The sequence below is a fragment of the Macrobrachium nipponense genome, chromosome 35, assembly GCF_015104395.2.
Source record: "Macrobrachium nipponense isolate FS-2020 chromosome 35, ASM1510439v2, whole genome shotgun sequence".
Taxonomy (NCBI): domain Eukaryota; kingdom Metazoa; phylum Arthropoda; class Malacostraca; order Decapoda; family Palaemonidae; genus Macrobrachium; species Macrobrachium nipponense.
In genome coordinates this window covers 58,411,851-58,433,127 of record NC_061096.1, presented here as the reverse complement: position 1 = coordinate 58,433,127, position 21,277 = coordinate 58,411,851, and the positions used below count along the sequence as shown (strand labels likewise).

The 21,277-nt window shown below is 40.6% G+C and overlaps 2 protein-coding genes across 2 annotated transcripts in view; one reads left to right on the top strand and one right to left on the bottom strand.

Moving 5' to 3' along the window:
* Positions 1–5,841, top strand: part of LOC135208817 (RNA-binding protein with serine-rich domain 1-A-like) — a 13,059-nt gene extending 7,218 nt beyond the window's left edge. Inside the window, exons 3-4 of the mRNA XM_064241359.1 lie at positions 8–56; positions 5,264–5,841. Of these exons, the coding sequence (XP_064097429.1) occupies positions 8–56; positions 5,264–5,387 (173 nt within the window). The 3' untranslated portion in view covers positions 5,388–5,841. The remainder of the gene's footprint in view (positions 1–7; positions 57–5,263) is intronic.
* Positions 5,842–14,095: 8,254 nt separating this feature from the next.
* Positions 14,096–15,298, bottom strand: LOC135208375 (uncharacterized). Its single transcript, XM_064240475.1, has one exon. The coding sequence runs from the start codon at positions 15,296–15,298 to the stop codon at positions 14,096–14,098; it is 1,203 nt and encodes a 400-aa protein (XP_064096545.1).
* Positions 15,299–21,277: the final 5,979 nt, after the last annotated feature.

Here is a 21,277-nt window from a genome sequence, read left to right as displayed (position 1 = left end):
CCAATGCCTATGATGCAGCGAAGAGGTCCCCCACCTCGTTGGCGCTCGCCTCCAAGGTAACCTTTATTTGGCCAAAAAAATCAGGATTCTTTTGATTATTTTATTTACATATGCAAATACTTTTGGCAGGTCTGAAATATGTGACAAAATATGCACCTTTATGATATTTGAGAATAGAAACATTTACAGAAAATATATTTTCAGTTATTTAATTTGTTGGATATAAACGTTCGTTTCATATTGTTTAATCGACCAATAATTAGGACGGATAAATTTTCCCAAACTTTACTAAGTACAGTATAAATGAGGTAGATGTCACATTTACAGTGTGCCTTGCATGTCACACATTAAATGTGCAAAGACAAGTAATTAGATGGGCATACCAAAGCAGATGATATCAAAGAGACAAGCAAGTGATGTCATTGTTCCATTACACAAGATCTTGAATATATCAGAAGAATTTTATTTAGGTGTCCATCATGCATCAGCAGTAAGCCCCTTATTTATTATTGGAGTAATGATAAAAAAAATGCAGAATGAAAATGAGCCGCTGTAGGACCTAGTGTTAACAGCAGAATCAGAAGAGGTGGTCATGTGAGTGGTTAATATAAGGTAGGGTGGAGTGGATAGTAGAGCACTGGAAATTTGTGCATGCAAAACAAAGCTTGCATTGTTTAGAAAGGAATCCAAGAAAAATATACAACAGGAAAGGTGGCCATGCAGACGTTGCAAGAGTTGTAAGCTCTTTATATTGAACATGGGAAATAGTATCTCAAGAGGTGTTCACTATAGCAAAATATAAACTTTCACCCCCCCCCCCCTTTTTTTTTTTTTTTTCTTGGGTGGGTCTGATTGTTCAAGTCAGTAATTATTTTGAGCCTTGTAGTGTTGTAGGTACAGTGAGGCTAGTGATATACAGTGACTAGGCATATACTAATTTATTAATTAAAACTCTGGACATGTAGTTAACAATCCCAAGTGGAAAAGTAAGATTTAAACCAAGAACAAGAAGGGCATACAACTAGGAGAAAGTGTTTGCTCACACATGAACAGGAGTATATAATTATTCCTTGTATATTCCTGGCCAACATAAATGTTTAGAATGTTTCTTTCTAGCAATTGTATATGGGACTCATTATTTCAGCAAGGTTGGGAATGAACTGGTGGTAATAGTCGATCATTCCTGTGAATTACTGAACTACATACTTTGATTGTTGTTGACTTTGGGAAGTTAGTGATTGCTTAGACCAATCTTTGCTGGGAGGGCTTGACACCGTTGGGACTGATTTGGTGGCCCAGGAATTCTGCTCTTGGTTTTGCCCATTCACATTTGTCCTGGACTATAAGTCTGTTTTCTTTGAGTATTTGTAGGACCTGTCTGACATCTTTCATGTGTTGTTTGAGGTTGGGGCTGAATGTCAGAATGTCGTCAATGTAGATGACACAGAAGGGTAGGTTGCCCAGGGTTTCATTGATCATACATGGAAGGTCGTGCTGATTAAACTCCCAGCCCAACCACAATGCAACAATCATGCAGTTTATACACCTGTGCCCATTGCATTACTTGTTCAATGCAGCTCACGACCACAACAATCAATAGAGAGATTTGCAAATGACCAACAAACCACAAATGAGAGTACTCTCAACCTTACACAACCCCCCACTGGTCTGTTGACTCCTGTCTTCAAGGCATCTTATGTTATCACAATAACTGTTGTGCCATTTCAAACATGAGGTGAGAATGTTTTACAAAACATCCAAGAAAATTAGCCACATACATATGTACCTACTTCACTGACCCAGAAGATAAAAATAACAAATTGATTAAATTTATAAAACTCACTGATATTCACACGTATCTAATTCTCCCTCCCCTCCAACCTCTTCTAATCCTAATCTCCTCTCATCTCCATTATTCTCCAGTTCTTTACCCTCAACATAATTTCTGATGTTTTCCCCTGAAATATGTTGGATCCCAGCACACGTGGGAATAAAAGGAAATGAATATGCAGACTCTGCTGCCAAATTAGCCTGCACTATCCCTCCAACAATTTCATATGCCCCAGTGTCAGACTGGGTAAAATCAGTTAAAACATTAATTTACCAGGATTGGAAAGAAGAATGGGCCTCTGTGCCAACAACAAATAAACTTAAAAATATAAAAACTGAAGTCTATGCATGGAGGACATCCTCACAGGAGGAAAGAGCAAAAGAGGTGGATCCTAGCAAGGCTACTATAGGAACACACAAGATTCATCACATGGTCACTTGATGTCAACACCACATGCTGACCCAGTGAAATGTAACAGATGTTCAAACACCCATGACAGTACAGCATTTGCTTGTTGAGTGCCCAAATTGGACCCAGCAAAGATCTATTTATCTGCGGAGTTCGGAAATGAAAAATATTCTTGCGGAAAGCAGGGATTTTTCAATTAATAAAATCATAAATTTTTTTAAATAAGACGGGTTTCTCAAATAAAGTCTTTTTTTTTTTTTTTTTTTTTTTTTTTTTTTTTTTTTTTTTTTTTGTTTTTTTTTTTCTTTCTCAGGATTAATCCCTGAGAACCCAGCCCGAGAAGAGTCTACTTGAGACTCAGAGGTCTGGAAAAAACTAACACCTAATTAATAATAATCCCCTGAAACTCCTACCTTTGTCAATACATCAGCAATTTGATGCTTTCCTCTTATCCATCTCACTTCCTTTATTTCTCCAGATTCTAGTTTGCCCTCTTTATTGCTGCTTTACCAATTTTTATAATCTCTTAAAACTTGCAGTCATTAGTGTTTTACTGTCAGTTTTAACAATCAGTAGTAGTATTCCCAAATGAAGCATCTGCATAGGCTTTCCAATAAATAATTTCTCTTAGCTCCCTTATTATCACTTTTCCCATTATGTTGTTAGCATATTGTCATAATTTTAATGAGCTTTTTCATATTTTGAGTCGTTGCTTCTTCAAAAAACTTTACTTCGTTCACTAACACCGTATATTTCTGGCATAGTATGTAGCAATACCCAATTCAACTGTCCTACCACTGATTTCTCTGGTTACTCCCGTCATAACATTCTGTTACCTGTAAATGTTCTAGTTTCTGGTTCTCTTATGGAATTTATATACTGCCACTGATTAAGACAAATTTTACTTTACTATGCTCTACCATTACTCCTATATATTAAAACTTTTGTTTTTTTGGTATCCTATTTATAGGATTTCTTCCACCTCTATCTTGATTTCATTTTTCCTGATATCTTTGGTTTTCCCTATCTTCCTCTTCATTCCCTAATCCCTCAAATATTCTACTCATTATCTGTGACACTGTTTTAAATTCCAACTTTCCTTGACCACAAGCTGCTAATACCATATGTTTTTTATTGGCTGTGAGGTTTGCATGTTTTAAAATTTGGAAACCTTGCTTTTCCTTCAAGCATGCTTCTCCTTATTGCTCTATTGATTTGTCATTCTGCCTTCTCATACCTAATTATAAAATCTCAAATCTTTTCATTAGATTCTCTCTCTTTTTTCAAATAATTTTTAATTTTGCTGTAATTTTCCATTAGACTATCTTTTAGATACGCTTCATCTAGTTTGGATAAGATTATTTTTGAACCCTCTTTATCCCTAAGTATATCTCTATCCCTTCTGTCACTTCTAAAGCTTCAACTTTTAAGCACATTGTTATCCGTATCCCCGGATATTTCACTTCTCCACACACTACAAACCAATCATTGACTTGTTCTCTTGATCCTTTATACTCACCCTGTATCACGATAAATCTTGGACATTCTTTTCGCCACTGCCATTCTATTCCCAAATGCTTACCCTCAGATATGTCCATTTCTGACTAACTGTGCTCTGTTACCACTTGAATAAACTCCCAGCCCGACCAAAATACAAGTTACACAATTTATTTACACCCCTGTTCCCATTCTGCTACATGCCCAATCCAGCTCATGACCACAACAAACAAAAGACAGACTTATAAACAAGCAACAGTGCTCTCAACCTTATGCCGCTTTACAAAACATATAATAAAATTAACTACATACTTTGTAGTATACATTTCTTAAATCATTTTTCTCTCTTTGCATCTTTTCCCCACTTCTATGTGGGGTCATTAATGCTTCTGATAGCTTTCCTTCACCTGGCTCAGTCCAACGCATCATCCTCTGACACTTGTTTGTCTCTCAGATCCTCTCTAACTATACTTTCATCCACCTTCACTTCAATCTTCTTGCTCTCCCACGGGGCACCTCCATCTTCATCCTGATGGGTTCCGGTGTTTGGTTTTCAAGACCTAAATCTCATAATCAATCAGTCAGTCACCTCCATCTGCATCAGTTTGCTCCCTACATATCACTCATCCCTTCTTATCACATGGCCATACCACTGCAGTCCTCTTTCCTGGGCCTTCTTTGATAGTTCTATGACTTTAGTAGTTCCTCTTATTCATTCGTTTTGATCCACATCTCCACCTGAGCCATTTCCATCTTTACTGCATCCAATTTCTTCTCTTGCACTCTCTTTACTTGCCATGTTTTTGCTCCATACATCAGAGCTGGTCTCACTTCTGTCTTGTACACTCATCTTTTAATCACTGTGTGAATCTGCGGTCGCACAAGACACTTTACATCTTTCTGCATCCAAATTTCCATCATCAGCTATAGTTGAATTAAGATAGCTAAATTTTTCTACCCAGTTCAACCTTGTCCCTTCCAAACTAATCTCGGAGTCTTGATCTTCATTAAAACTTAGGTATTCAGGCTTCTCTATACTGATCTTGAATTCTCTTGTCTTCCAGTACCTTCCTCCATTGCTCTAGTTTTGACTTCACCACCCCTCTGTTGGTGCTGCATAACACAATATCATCAGCAAACATGCACCCGGGGGATTGATCTCTTATTCCTTGAGTTAGAGTATTACATATTTTAATTAAATCAACTGACCCTGTTTGGTGTCCATCTTATCCGATGTCCAGATTAATGGGGTCCAGTTCATTGAGAGTTGACTATATGTTCATACTTTTAATTCTATTGACTAAAGGTCTTGTATCTAATGAAATTTAGTACTTGAAACATTCTAATATTTATTTCAGTTGTTTTAGTTAGGCTAAAATCCACCTTACCCAAGCTCTTAGAAATTGTCGCGTACAAACATGTTCCCATTCCCACCATAGCTTGATATTCCAAAAAGGTACAGTATGTGGAAAAATATAGTTTACACTGTTTGACACTTATTTAAAACAGTGGCATATTTTCTTGCAGGATGCGTCGTCGTTCACCACCACCTATGCGTCGACGTTCACCCATGCCACGTAGGAGGTCCCGATCTCGTACACCACCAAGACGCCGTAGATATTCTAGATCATCATCATCATCATCCCGTTAATGACTTGCTGTATCACACTGGTGACCTTGACATTCATACTGTCTCATATTTCTCTTTTATAGTTTGTTGTCTGCCAACATCAAGAAAAATAACTTATTTTATTTCCAGGAGAGTAATAACCAAGAATTGTGTTTACATGAAAGTCAGTAATTGAAAATTGTCCTAAAGTCTTAATGTGCTTACTGTAATATGTTTAATTGAATTCAGGATACTTTGTTCAAGTCCATTAAAAGGAAATCTTTAATTTTACCACGGTGGATTCAGATGTGTTTCACATCACAAAGTAGGATTAAATTTTCAGTGTAGACCAAATCTGTAGTCTGCAGATAGCTTTATCTTTCATTTGATCTAAATGAAGAAAATATTGTACATCAAAACTGCAATTTGTATTATGTATTTCATTGTAGTGATTTACAAGAAAATAAAGAAAAATACTTGTATGATTACTGATTAACAGCACATTTTTTTTATCTTTTGGGAAAAAATATAGTTCACTTACCTCAGATGAATGATGGTGGATTTGCAGCTTTCATTGTGTTTAACTTTATATATATATATATATATATATATATATATATATATATATATATATATATATATATGAATACTTATCACATCATCGTGATTCATATAAATCATTCGAGCTACAAATGTCCTTTAACATCTAATTCGCTCTACCTCGGAATTGATATATTTTCATATATGTACCGAGGGGGAATTTTTTAGTTGATAATAATTTCGTCCCCCCATGGGATCGAACCACCGTCCAGTTGGATGGGGAACGAAATCAGGAACGGACAGTGACGCTACCGAATCTGCTATCAGAGGCTATAAGTTAATATCGATTCTGACCATTACAAATCACTGCCAATCTCGGTGTACTTTTTAAGATCATCAAAGCTCATATACTTGAAAAAATTAATTGATGTTGCTATAGCCCGAATGGCATGTACCCTTGGAAATGACTCTGGATTTGCTTTCTTAATAAAATAAAGGATTTGCTGTCTTGTACCCTTTAGAGAAATGGTACCCCCCCCCCTCCCTAATAAAAAGCGGACCCTTCAAATGCCGGATGTCCTTATGAGGAAATCCTTTAAAGTTTGAACAGGGCACAGTGATGGATCCTGTGAAAGCGGGACAATTTTCCAGGGGGACCACCTATCTAAAGGGTCCTCATTTTTTGGCAAGAAACTTGCGATTCGGTGAAAGCAACACGTCCCCCGAAGGTAAGAATTCTATATGACCTGGGTCTCTAGATAAGGCTGACAATTCCGAAACAAAAGCTCCTGAAGCCAGACTAATTAAGAAGTGTTTTTCCTCAATATTGGTAACCACACTCCAAATTGTCTGTATCCGAAGCTAACTTAAGTACATCGTTGTGAAACCATGACACTGTCTCCGGCCTCTCTACAGGCCTAAGGCGCGCACAAGCCCTCGGGATTGATGTGAAGTAAGACTGTTAAATTGATATCAAACCCGAACTGGAAAATCTTTTTCAAGGCTGATTTTGTTGTTATTGTGCTAGCTGCTAAACCTTGTTCAAATAAGGACCTGAAGAAGGTGATAGCTACGTTAACAGTCATGGTCTGAATATTGGATGCATTCAGGAATGCTGCCAATTTCTTAACTGCCGATTCATACTGGCGGAGCGTTGACTCCCTTTTGTCTGACTCCAAGAACAAAACATTCCTGGGTCTATGTCCTGCAAACTTCATAAAATCCATAAAGTTAGGGTTTTGTGAAGACCTGAGGAATCGAACACAGTCTTCATTTGTACTTGTTGTGACAAGCTGGGGTTTGGAAGAGGATGAGGACGTAGACCCAGTTCCAGGACAAGTGGGAACCAATTGCTCTTTGGCCAATGTGGTGCTATAAGGACTACCCGACCCGTAAATGACCTCAATTTGTGTAGAACCTTCAAGAGAAGATTCACTGGAGGAAACAGATAGATCTTCTGCCACTGGTTCCAATCTATGGTCAGAGCGTCTGTAGCGTAAGCCAGAGGGTCCAGGTTGGGGGCCACATAACATGGCAGCTTGTGGTTCGCCTCTATAGCAAATAGATCCACTTCCAGACCTGGTACTATACTGCAAACCCTCCGGGAGGACTTCCAGTCCAGGAGCCATTCCGATTCCAGTGGAACCGAGCGAGAAAGTGCGTCTGCTACCACGTTCTGAACTCCCGCTAGATGAGTGGCCGATAGATGCCAGGTGTTCTTGGCTGCGAAAGAAAAGATGGCTATCATCACATGATTCACATGGCTTGATTTTGAACCTCCCCTGTTTATGCAGTGCACCTCTACTGCACTGTCGAGCACCAGCCTGATATGTGTTCTCTTTGCAGGGCGAAGTTTCCTCAGTGTGAGAAACACTGCCATAGCCTCCAGGACGTTGATGTGGAGCTTTTGAAATTGAGTGAACCATGTTCCCTGAACCTTCTTGTATTGCGAGTATCCCCCCCAACCTGTCAGTGACGCATCTGTATGAACCACTAATGACGGGGGAGGAAACTGCAGCGGGATTTCCTTCGCCAAGTTTGCTGCTTTCGACCAGGGACGAAGGCGTTGCCGCAGAATTGCCGGAACCGGAGCAAGCTTGTCCCGGAACCTTGCGTTGGCTTTTGATTAGATTAGATTAGATTATAAAATTTTTGGCACATAGCCAAGCGCCGGAGCCGAGGGGCCATTCAGCGCATATATATCCTAAGAATAAGAAAAGTCACTGTCACACAAACAAACATACACACAACCGATCTAACATACAAATCATTCATTCATAAAAACCAAACAAGAAACCTAAAACAATTAAAAGAAAATTACAATTCGTAAAAAAGACCAATATTTTTTTTAAATGTCATAATTTGCTCTGCCCGAGCACCTTCACCTAAAATATCGGCAAGAGACTTATTTGCCAGCAAACAAGCTCTACGTTTGGTTTCAAAATGAGGGCACTCCACCAAAATATGCACCACAGTCAAATCCACATGACAGGTGGAACAGCGAGGAACCTGCCTATCCGCTCCACTCGTCATTAGATACCCGTGAGTATATTTAGTGTGGCCAATACGTAATCTAGCTAAAACTATCTCAGACCTTCTATCCATCCGGCCATGAGGCCAAGGATGAACAGAAGGCCTAATCAACTTTAATTTAAGATTATTATCTAAAGTAGACCAGTGGGCCTGCCACTGGTCTCTACATTAAAATCGAATGGTACTTTTAAAATCGGAAACAGGGACGCCCATGTTGGAAATGTGCCTAAGCTTAGTTGCAGCCTTAGCAGCAGCGTCGGCTCGCTCATTCCCAACAATTCCAACATGGGACGGAGCCCAACAAAACCTAACAGAAAAACCTCTTCTATTAATTAAAAGATAAAACCAATCTTGTACTTCTTGCACTAGAGGGTGGCAAGAGACTAGGCTTTTAAGAGAAGATAAAACACTCAAAGAGTCGGTAAAAATGGTAAAAACCTTGTTAGTACAAGAACTATAAAAAATATATTTAAGAGCAGTCAAAACTGCCAGCAGTTCAGCTGTAAAAACAGAAAAATTGGATGGAAGCTTCTTTTTAATAATATTATCACTAGTCACTACAGAGCAACCAACACCATCAGAACCCTTCGAACCATCAGTATATATATGATGAGAATCACCATGTTCAAAAGCATGATCCAAGAAACTTGCCCTCAACTGATCACCAGAACTTATGCTCCTGCTGTCCCTAATTGGGCAGATTTCTAAGTGTGGCCTTTCCAAGGAGGAAATTTTGAGGGCAAAATTTCAGCTACTGCAGGGGGTAGTAATCCCACCTCCCTGGCAGAGCTTGCTAGTCGAACTTCAAGCGGCTTTGGCAGTCTAGGTCTATTTGGGTCTCTATCAGTTGGTTCTCTAACATACTTATAATTAGGGTTTAGCTTTGATGTAAGTACTCTTGATATGACTCTCAAGCCTAATTCCTCCCTACGGATAAATAGTGGGGGAAAACCTGACTCAACATACAGTATAGGCTTTCTACTGGAGTAGTTCTATAGGCTCCCGTACAAATACGTAAAGCCATATTATGGACAACATCTAATTTCTGCAGTGTTGTCTTGCATGCACAACCATAAACTTGACAATCATAATTGATTTTGCTTAGGCATAAAACCTGGTACGTCCTCAAAAGGGTGATTCGATCTGCCCCCCAATTAAAATTAGACACAACTTTAAGAATATTAAGACGAAGCTTCACGTTACATACAACTTCATTAACATGTTGAGTAAAAGTTAATTTCTTATCAAATGTAACACCTAGATACTTAATGCTATCTTCATAAGGTAAAATTGAATCTTAAAAACAATGTAGGGATCTCTTCCACTCTTCTTAATCGGCAAAATCGTATAGCTTTGGTTTTTTCTGGTGAAAATTTGAAACCTTTAGCACTGGCCCATAATGTTGAAGCATTAATAGCAGTCTGGATCTTTTGACAAGCTTCGACAGCTGTAGACTTGCTACAGATTATTGCATAATCATCAGCAAATGTCAGACCATGCACCCCGACAGGAACTTGTTCTAGTAGGCCGTTAACAGCTACATTAAAGAGTGTTGGACTAAGGACGCTTCCCTGAGGTAACCCTTCTTCTTGAGGTTAAGCAGTAAGAAATTTTAAATTTGAGCCCACTCTTACTTTCAGGTAACGTTCTGACAAAAAATCTTTCAGACAATAGAACAAATTACCCACAACACCCCACTCTACAAGTTGCAAAAGGATACCCCCTCGCCAGGTAGTGTCGTAGGCTTTTTCTAGGTCAAAGAACACTGCAACAGTCGGGTTTTGCACAGCAAAAGCATTCTGTATCTCCCGAGTAAGGAACATCAAAGGGTCAGAAGTACTTCTATTTTTCCTAAAGCCAAACTGCCGATTAGATAAAAGATTCTTTGAATCCAAATACCACACAAGCCGAGCATTGACCATCCTCTCATAAATCTTGCTAACACAACTAGTTAGAGCAATTGGCCTATAATTCCTTATGGAAGGAATGCAATCTTTAAAAGGTTTTAAAACAGGTACAATAATTGATATCTTCCAAGACTCTGGTGAAGTTCCTGAAAGCCAAAAACTTTAAAATGTCTAAAAGAAATTGTTTTGTACTTCTAGGTAGATTAAAAATCATTGAGTACAGTATATCATCTTCCCCAGGAGATGTTGGGGAAGATAACGAGATTGCATGATCTAATTCTTTCATGGTGAAAGGAAGATTATACGACTCTGAATTTAAACTAACAGCAGGAACAACCGTGGTACCGTCCCTAACATTCCTGAATGCAGGAGAGTAATGTAGGGCACTAGATATATTGGAGAAATGCCTAACAAAGGTTTCTGCAACTTCTTCAGAATCAGATATGAGGAAGCCATCAATTTTCAATATAGGCAAGGGAGGTGGAGAAAATTTCCCTTGCAGCTTTCGGATTCTGTTCCAGACTAATGACATCGGCGAATCATACTTTTAATTCACTTATATATCTGATAAACGATTCCCTCTTTGCTTGCTTAAATGTTTTCTTTTGCTTAGCAAGAGCTCTTTATAGATCATTTTATTTACCAAAAAAAGCAAGGATATCTACGATATCTCTTGTAGCAAGTTCTTGTTATCTTTCTGCTCAGTGCGCATGCATCACTCCACCAAGGTACTAGAGGACGCCGAGGTTTACCAGAAGTTCGAGGAATAGACAGCATGGCACCACACAACAATATACTGATTAAATACTCATAAGCAGATGTTGGGCTCTGAAAATCGTTCATCTCTTGATCAATTTCAGTAGTTTTTTATTTTTTGATAACCCCCAGTCAGTCTCCCCTACCTTCCATTTTGGTAAACATGGAGATGGAATATTTTTCATATACTTTAAGTGAATGGGCCAATGATCACTGCCATGATCATTATGGTCTACTACCCATTGGTAATCTAACCTCAAAGACGAAGAGCAGATAGTGAGGTCAATGGCTGAATCAGTATTATGAAAAACATCATGTCTTGTAATGGAACCATCATTCATTAAAGTGATGTCATTCAAGTCAAGCAGCTGTTCTATTATCAAACCCACCGGTCGTAGTTTGGCTCTCCCCAGAGGTGTGCTTGGCATTAAAATCCCCCATCAGAATGAAGGTTTTAGAAAGCTGGTCTATCAGTGTCTGTAGGTCGTTTAATTCTAGCTGGCGGGGATTACCTGAGCATCCTGCAATCTACTTTCTAATGATGGATCAAGGTAGAGAGAGCAAATTGTGATCCATTTATAATTAAAAATTTTGGACTGCACAAGCCTGCAACACAGTGTTCAATTGAACAACCCTGTGATTAACAGACTTGCGACTATGAATGCCTGTGCCTCCCTGAGCACGTACACCTATCAGGGGTGAAGACCTGTGAAATGAATAATTAAAACCCCCCACATTTGGTGTGTGCTCTCCCAACTTTGTCTCTTGTAGACACATTGCAGATAAATCATGTTCCCTAAACAGAACCCAAACTTGCTCTCTATTTGACATAAAGCCACGGATGTTCCACTGCATGAGAGCCATTATTTAGAGGAAGGGATCTTAAAATTCTCTACTAATTTAGGAATCTGTGTCCTGGTGAGAGATATCTTATCAGCTTTACCAGTACTACTAGATCTAGATCTAGGTGTTACAGATCTTTTTGATGAAGGGCCTTCACTTGCCCTTTCAGTTTTGCTTTTATTTTTCACTTGATACCTGAATGACCGTGAATGAGGCGAAGAGGGAGAAAGGGACCTCTTCTGACAAATAAGGAGGACATCCATCTCCTCACCGTCATCTCCACGGTGCACTGTAATGTCAGGATTAGGTGAGGGCTCAATGTCTGGCAATGTCCCTGACACAGAGAAGTCGTCATCATACTGAGATCTGGTTTGAACCCTAGAATCAACAGGGTCCCCTGGCTTTACCAGAGTCTCTGCAACATGGGAAGCCCCACCAGGGGGGCCACACGAGGCCCCACCAGGGGGGGCATGGGAGGCCCCACCAGGGGGGGGCACGGGAAGCCCCAACAGGGGGGGCACCGGGCGCCCCACTAGAGGGGGTGTGGAAAACCCCACCAGCAGGGCACCGGGGAGCCCCACCAGAAGGGGCACTAGAAGAAGCAGTACTTAATTGTTGTGCCTTCAAAGCATCCAAATAGGATTTCCTGCCCAACAGCTTTTTGGCCTGTCCCACACTGATATGTTCAGCAATAGATTTTAGTAATGCCTCTTGTTCTTTTTTGAATTCACTACATTTTTTATCATGGGCTCGATGTTCACCCTTACAGTTTATGCAAATTACCGGTCCAGAACATTCGCCGTGCTCAGGCTGGCCACACGATTCACAGAGTTTATTTCTGGTACAAACATTAGAGGAGTGTCCAAAACCAAAACATTTAAAGCACTGGAGCACTCTCGGTCTATAAGGACGAACTTTCATGATTTCACTGTCAAGAATAATTTCAGATGGCATGAAAGAATTTATAAATGTTAAAATAAGCATCGATGAGCGGGGCACTTTAAAAACCTTCCAAACCACGTCTGGACACATTTCCAAAATTTCCCCCTCATCCATTTCATGTAGATCTTCATTAAAGATAACAACCTTCGCGTAACTAAAATTATAGTGAGGTTTTACCTCTTTTACCATACCCTCAGGATCAAGCTTCAAATTTAGGAGCATTATCGATTGAACATCTGTCTTGGTATGGACTAAAAAACTATTACGCCCAAAGCGAGTTACTTCTGGGCTCCCAACGTTGCCGATTTTCTGGCTTACCAACCTTTTCACCTTGAAGAGGTTGCCTCTCTCACCATGTGTAGTGATAATTAACCACTTAGCTGGGTCTGGTGATCTGGATATTTTACTTACTCTACTAGCATCTTTTATTTCATTTAGTGGTTTATAAATGTCAAGATACCTAGGGACCTCCTCTGCCTCTATAAGTCCAACACTCATAGAATCCGACCTAAATTCTCTAAACGCTCTGTGAGCTGATTCATTGTTGAAAATTATCCAGAATTCAAAAAATCCATAATTTTTTCCAAGTTTATTCCGCAATTCTTTGATGTTCCCAAATTTACAAAATTCATTAAATATTGTGTCATAATTCCAGTCTAAAGGGACTGGTTTCACATGTAGAATGTTTGTAACAAGGAGCTCATTTGAAAAAGGCTCCAAAGTTACAATGGAGGAATTACCAGGTTTTTCCTTGTCCTTATTCTTGCCTAAGTCGTCAACCGAAGGTCTAATTAATGTCACCATAAGACGAAGGATTTACGATTCGTCCAGGTAGCCCCCCACCCACCATGGAGCCACATTTAGAGGACAGTGTTATCCCATACAGGGCTGCCCTAGGGGTACCACCCAGATATACACCCCACCCTCAGTGCTTAAGGCGTCATGATGTCCGTCGAGATCAGACCCAGCACTAAGAGCAGGGTTTGACATATAAACTTTCGCCTCGCTCGACCACGTTAGGTACTAGATTTCTACGGATGAGGTGGCATGCCAACCATCCTCACCCTCCACCAAATCCAATGATTAAGTCCAAATCATGTCCAAAACCAATCCAAAAGTCATCAACATAAAATCTGTACCTTATAGGGGGAGGAAGCAGAAGGATGAAAAGTTTTAGTAAAAGGAAAAGAGCTGACTCATTTAGTTGGATCAACAGCTGGGCACCAAGGTCTAGCGAGAAAGCAGTTCCCACCAGGCATCAGGGCCCAGCTGCTGAACCCTAAGCCCCCCATCCTCGGCAAGGCTCAAGCATCTGGGGGGCGTTGGCTTTGAGCGCCAAACTCGATTGATGTCCTTGAGCTTGGCTTCCAGCAGTACATCCGTCACTGAGGCAAACTGAAGAGAGCCCAAGATCCTCTCTTGGCTGCTCCTGGACATCTGTTTGGACCTCAAGAATTGCCTGGTTGCCTTGGCAATCTCTTTCCTCTTTGCTGGTGGTATGGAAAGAGTATGCGAATCCAAGTCCCATTGGATACCCAACCACTGGAACCGTAACTGTGGGGTCAGCCGGGACTTGCCTCTGTTGATTTTGAACCCCAGATGTTCCAGGAAACGCATTACCTTTTCCATAGCCTTTATACATTTCTCCACGTCCATCTCCCATAGTAGCCAATCGTCTAGATATGCTACTACCATTATACCCTGTGACCTTAGTTCTTGCACCACTGACTCCGCTAGCTTCGTAAAGATCCTGGGGGCTATATTGAGCCCAAAGGGCATTACTTTGAAGGAGAAGGCTTCCTTCCCTAACTTGAAGCCTAGGAACGGATGGAAGTGCCGGGCTATCAGTACATGATAATAGGTGTCTGTAAGATCTATAGAGGTGGTGACAGCCCCACGGGGAAGTAAGGTCCGCACCTGAGAGATGGTCAGCATTTTGAACTTGTCGCAGCAAATGAACAAGCTTAGACGGGACAAGTCTAAGATCACCTGCCTCTTGTCGGTGCCTTTCTTTGGAACACTGAACAAGCGTCCTTGAAACTTCAGATTTCTCGTTCTCAACACTGCTCCCTTTTGGAGAAGTTCCTGGGAGTAGTCTACCAACTCCTGTGTTGGCTCCTGATAGAAGGTGTTGGGTGGAGGAGGACCTTCGATCCAACTCCAGCCTAGGCCTCTGGATACTATGCTTTGTACCCAATTGCTGAACCGCCACCGATGTCGAAAGTGGTACAGCCTCCCTCCTACCTGTGAATCCTCATTGAGATGCTGAGGGCCGGGTTCCCCGGCCTGCTCTTGCACCCATAGCCTGGCCGGAGGCTCTACCTCCGGCTCGTTGGCAAAAGGAACTTCTTGCCCTGCCCCCTCTACCAAACCTGTTAAATGGCTGAAATACTTGGTTTTCATAGGTTGGGTTAAAGGCAGGTGACACCGCATAAGGGGTTGGAGCTGGCTGATGAGGAGGATGAGCAAACAGAACGAACGAACTTGCTGAGGCTGCGCCTTAGAGGTCGAAGGCTATGGCACTTGCTGCACCGGGACTGCCTGGACCAAGGCTTGTTGTTGAGGTGCCTGGAATGATTGGAATTTCCTAGGCTTCTTCTTTGCCTTGGAACTTGAGAAGGAAGACTCTGACTTCCTTTTATATGAAATACCCCAACGAACTCTGATACTTTGGTTCAGACGAGCTGCCTCATGCTGAACTTCATTGACGACCGAGCGGGAACAGATCTGCACCCCAAACTGAAGAAGCCAGAAGCATATTAGGTTCATGCCTGATCATTGCTTCGGCTAGGACATGCTTCCTACAATTCCTCCTAGCCACAGTAAAGTCGTACAGATCGCATTGCATGCTCAGAAGTAACGACTTTGCGATAACCTTAAACAGCGGCTCCTGTGCGTACTCAAGAGCCGCAGTCTCAATCATCACCAAAAGAGGAAGGTTTAAGACCTTGCAAGCCATGTCCCTAGCATCGAATTCTGTTTGGATCAGAGCATCCGAAAAGCCTCGGAAGGCATTCACTGAACAAAGTGATCGCACAATCCGGTTTAAGCTTCCCCACAAATCCTCACCGCTTGGAAGTAACAGTGATGTAGGATCCGCTTCCCTAAGCTGTGGCATAGGCTCGTCAGGAAGTAACAGTGATGTAGGATCCGTTTCCCTAAGCTGTGGCATAGGCTCGTCACGCGACACTGCTTGAAGGGTGAGCTCCGCCACCTTAGTTGTAAAAGGTAAGGGGTTCTCATCGTCCGTCGTGAACATAGTGAACGGACTCTTAAAGGCCGTGATTCTAGTGTTTGCGCAGTTCCACTCGTCCAAACTGCGAACCCACACCTGTTGGCCTTGGTCCCTGGAAAGGATAACTGTTTCTTTTGGGACCTTATCCTCCCTAACGAGAGCCGACTCCGTAAGTCGAACGTAGCCAATGAAAGGGGGCTGTAAACCTGCAGGGAAAAACTCGAAGTCATCAAGTCTCCGAGTTCCACAACCCTCTATCGTCAACATTCCGTTCACAAACGGAGCGTAGTTCGCTACCCTCCAAGGATTACTTGGATGAAACTGAGGGAGAGTGGAACCATCCGGCATAATCTGGCCTTGCACTAGGTTACTAGGGTAGGCCGGACCTGCTGCACCCTGCTGAAGGCCTGCAATTAGGGACTCCTGAGTGCCTAGTCTTTTGAGAACCTCCTCAAACCTTGCCGAAACCGTGTTCACTAAACTTCCTAAGTACTGACCTGTTTTAATATATTGGTGTTGAACAGATCTTGACCAACGGAGGAGGAATCCTCCTTCTCCTTTGGTACCTTATTAGCTGACAGGCCCTTAGAAGTTGATGGTATGGGGCTTGAAGGGGAATGGTAAGATTTCCCCTCCTGTGACCTTGGTTTTGAGGATTTTGATAGGGACTTCTGTCTGGGTTTGTGGCCTCCGGCATGGGATGCCTGGGCGCGCTTTTAGGAAGACTGTCATATGTTGTTTTAGTAATTGAAGCCCTTTTTTGCAGTGTTTTAGTGGGTTACCTTTTAGTTTAGGTATCGCCGAGAAGGATTCCGACCTAGAAGGACGCAATCCCCCGGTGAAACCTTGAAAAGAATTAGAAGAAGAAGGAGTGGAAGAGTCAGAAGTGCTCAAGGAATGACCCTGAGGAACTGGTACCCCTTGTAACAATCTGCGGTAAAACATCCTCCTGTTGGTGAGATACCGCATCTTGAATTGATTCAATGATTGCTGCTGCAACCTTTGGGTTCACATAGCCTGTAGTTTTCCCCGCTGGGAAGATCAAAGCCGCCATGTCTTGGGAAAGGATGTAAGGTTTCGCCTTCCCAACTTTCCGCCCAAAGGCCCCCACCCATACCTTGAGGGTAGAGAGAGCAGCATCTCTGACGGACTGCTCGCCTGTAAGAGAAGAAATACGTTAACCGTGAACTTAACTTACTATACTATAAATTACCCTAATGTTATAAGTTTAGTAAGTACAATATCATACCATTTTCATAGAAATGATCACTTTTAAAGCCATATGTTAGGAGAAGGGGTAACTTACAGCAGAAGTAACCCGCTCTACCAGGTCGTAGCAAGCAAACAGTTCACGTCATGACCCGCAAGGGTCTTGGAGCACGGGCATTACAGCCGGCAACCAGACACTGGGGGGTGGGCCTGTAAATAATAATGATACATGAGTACCACTGTAATAACGGTATGAAAAGTTCATGGTCACATTATATTATGCTGGAGTAGCTCGGACTAAAAAGATATTCACCTGATGACCGGCTATCTCCTTGTCATATATATATATATATATATATAATATATATGTATATATACGAGGTGCATTCAAAAAGTATCCGCCCTTGGTCCATAAAGAAAAAAAAATTGCACATTTGAAATTTTTTTATTCAATCACCTTCAAAGTACTCCCCTTGGGAGTGCACACACTTTTCCCACCGGTACTGCCACTGCTGGTAACATCTCTGGAATGTTGTCATTGGGATGCTGTAAAGCTCTGCTGTCGTTTTTCTCATAATTTCCTCTCTCGACTCAAAATGCTTAACTCAGGGTTGTTTTCAGTTTACGGAGCAGCCAGAAGTCACAAGGTGCCATGTCTGGAGAGTAGGGAGGATGCCGAACAAGTGGAGTGTTGTTTTTGGCCAGATAAGCTTGGATCAAGTGGGCAGATTGAGCAGGTGCATTGTCGTGGTGCAGTTCCACCAGCAACTTTGGGAACGAAATTTAGCACACTCGTCGCATGGCCAAATCTTCCGTTAAAATTGTATGAACTGATCCTGTGCTTATTCCTACTTTTTCAGTAATTTCGTTGATGGTTATACGACGGTCGTCCTCCACTATTCGACGAACATTTTCAACGAATTCTTCGTTTCTGCTGGTGGATGGCCTGCCTGACCGCCGACATGTTGTGTAGGGACGATAATCCGACGAGCTTGTGCTGGACGTCTGCACTCTTGCCCCACAGGCGGGTACCGCCACACACTAGAGATTTTAAAATTTACACGCATGCGCAGTAAGAGTGCTGTCAACTCCCACAAAATAATTTGCTGATTGGTGAATTATTTGTCCTTTTATGAACCAAGGTCGGATACTTTTTGAATGGACCTCGTATATATATATATATATATATATAAATATATATATATATATATATATATATATATATTGTATATATAATATATATATATTAGGGCTTGTGCCTTGTATGATAAGGCGCCCTATGAGGTAATGTTAGACTAGCGATAATCTTACGCTAAGTCGGTTGGTATTGCACTTCCATCTTCAATGGAGTGTCTGGGTTTGTAGATCATTTACGAAGTCGGTATTATCTTGTTGGTTATTACGACGATGTGTTAAACTCATGGTGAGGAGGTTCTTGTAGAAAACACGAAATATAAAACTATATGTATTCTTCTGAAGTTTTACATGCTGAAGATCAGATATGATTGTACAAGTCTTCTAATAACGATAGCTTGATCGCTTCTGCCAATGATGATGGCTAATGCCTATTCCTCTACATGATAAAGCTTAGGTAAAGAGGTACAGGTCTTCTAATGACGATAGCTAACCTGTTCTCCCCGTCTACCATCTCTGTTACAAGTTATGAAGGAACAGACAGTAGTTCGAACATATGAACATACAATCAAAATGAGACACGCTACAGATCACGTAGGCCGTTTGAATTATAGGTCGGGGTAGTTGTCTCAAGCAGGGAGCTTGGACTAATGTTTTATAAACAATTGAATGACTACAGTGAAGGCATGTTATCTTAGCCTACATACTTATTGTATACGTCATCTTTAGCGTCTCTAGTCTGATCACATTCCTGCAAGCAATCTGGTTGACCTCTTTAGTTTTAGACTTTTATATATATGGACTAACATTCCATATTTTTATTATGTAAACACTTACATATATATATAATATATATATATATATATATATATATATATATATATATATATATATATATATATATATATATATATATATACACACACAAGTTACTGAAGCATATGCGTTTATATTTTCACCAAATCGAAATGCGAGAGCGATGAAAAGGGATTTGACTTGATGAACCTGTGAAGGAAATATGATATGGTAAAGAAAGGTAGAGATGCTTTCTCGAACAGTCCACGTCAAGTGGAAATACTTGATCAAATGATGGATTTTGCTAGTAATGCTAAAGTGAAAGACAAAATGTGTCCGATCCAGAACGGTGTTATTATTTCGTCTAAATCAGTAAAGGATTGTATAACATGTTGCATGAACTGTATGGATACTCTTAGAGTGCATGTTGACAATTCGGCTATGTCAAGACACAGTCGAACGTGTCTCTTCTTTCATACGACAAATTGGTCATTGTCATGATCATCAGTCACCTTTGGAATTTAAATATAGACTACGGTTATGCATAGAGGGTAGAGACAATAGTTTAACCAGTCAGGTTCTTGATGTTTGTAGTAATGATGAAGCTACATCTTGTGTCACTACAGAGTGCTTAAATGTAAGTGGTCCATCTCAAAGCTCAAATGTTGCTCCCAATGATCTAGATTCCGAGTTATGTATCTATGCGTGTCCTCATGAAGCACCTTCTGCCTGTTAACAATGTGGACCGAGACTCGGGAAGATCAAGTAGGAGATTTAATAAGAGACAGAACCTGAAGCCCTGATAGGAAATAAGTCCTTAAGTTATTTGGGAGGTTCGTAGCTTTTTAATTTAGAAATAAGTATACTACATCATTAAGCTCAGCTGATGTAGATGAAACAGACGAGGACTGGATATCATATGTAAAGAGATAGGTATTATATAGCCCGCCTAATCATTGTAGAGAAAATCTATAAGAAATGGAAGATTTGTTCAAAATTTTCCATGGTGATGCTCTAAAAACCAGGAGTCGGAGCAGTTAGTTTCAAATCTTACTGACATATTCAAGGCCGTCAATATTGATGTTCCGGAGGAGGTCATGAGCTTATTTTTTTTTTTTTTTTTTTTTTTTTGAGATGTAGGCTTCATTTTAGAATAAAGATATTAAACTCTTAAAAGGAAAAATTTCGTAGCAAAGGTGTGAAAAAGATAAAAAAAATATTGTTCAGTAATATTGAAAATTTGATTGAAATAAGAGACAGCATGCAGAAATCCCATAGAAAAGGTATAATTAGATGAAAACAAATTGTTCAGTAATTTTGAAAAATCGCTTGATTGAAAACGAGTGAGAGAGAGAGAGAGTTTTTAATTGCAATGAGATTTCCAATGAAATGTCAGGAATAAAGCTTATGTCATGCGTACATTTTTATTGCCATGGCTATTATATTCCCTATCATATGTATTTGTATTTTGGAAATATAGCCATAAAGACATAAAATATTAGCCTAGTTTCATAAATGTAATGCTAGGAATCAAAAGACGAGGCATGAACAATAAGGCTGATGGTCCAGATGATAGCTATTGGACAGCGTCACATAATCAGGAGTCTCCAGGTGACGTCACATAGCACCGCTGAGCTCCCTGCACCATGCGCGGTAACTCCCCTTATCTTATTCCATCTTGATACGTATGTCTAGCTGAAAAAATTCTCGTAATGGCAAATGGACCTTTTTGTTGACATCATACATTAGCTGAATATGGATTAGGTTACCATTATAACATGAAGGAGGGTAAGGATGGACTTCTAATGATGGAAGGGATCAAAATTATATATATATAGATTTATATATATATATATATATATATATATATATATATATATATATATATATATATATATATATCCCCTAGGGCAGTCCCTGAAGTGTAGCATCATTGCAGGCGTGGCAAAATACCAGTACAAATTGAAATAATCCATGTTTTATGACTATATTAAGCTCGGCAAATGGTAACTGACGAATAAATATGGGAAATTCATCAG

Bases quoted from the DNA above. Each gene is read 5' to 3' on its own strand.
- LOC135208375 (XM_064240475.1), bottom strand. From the start codon at position 15,298: ATGCGGTGTCACCTGCCTTTAACCCAACCTATGAAAACCAAGTATTTC.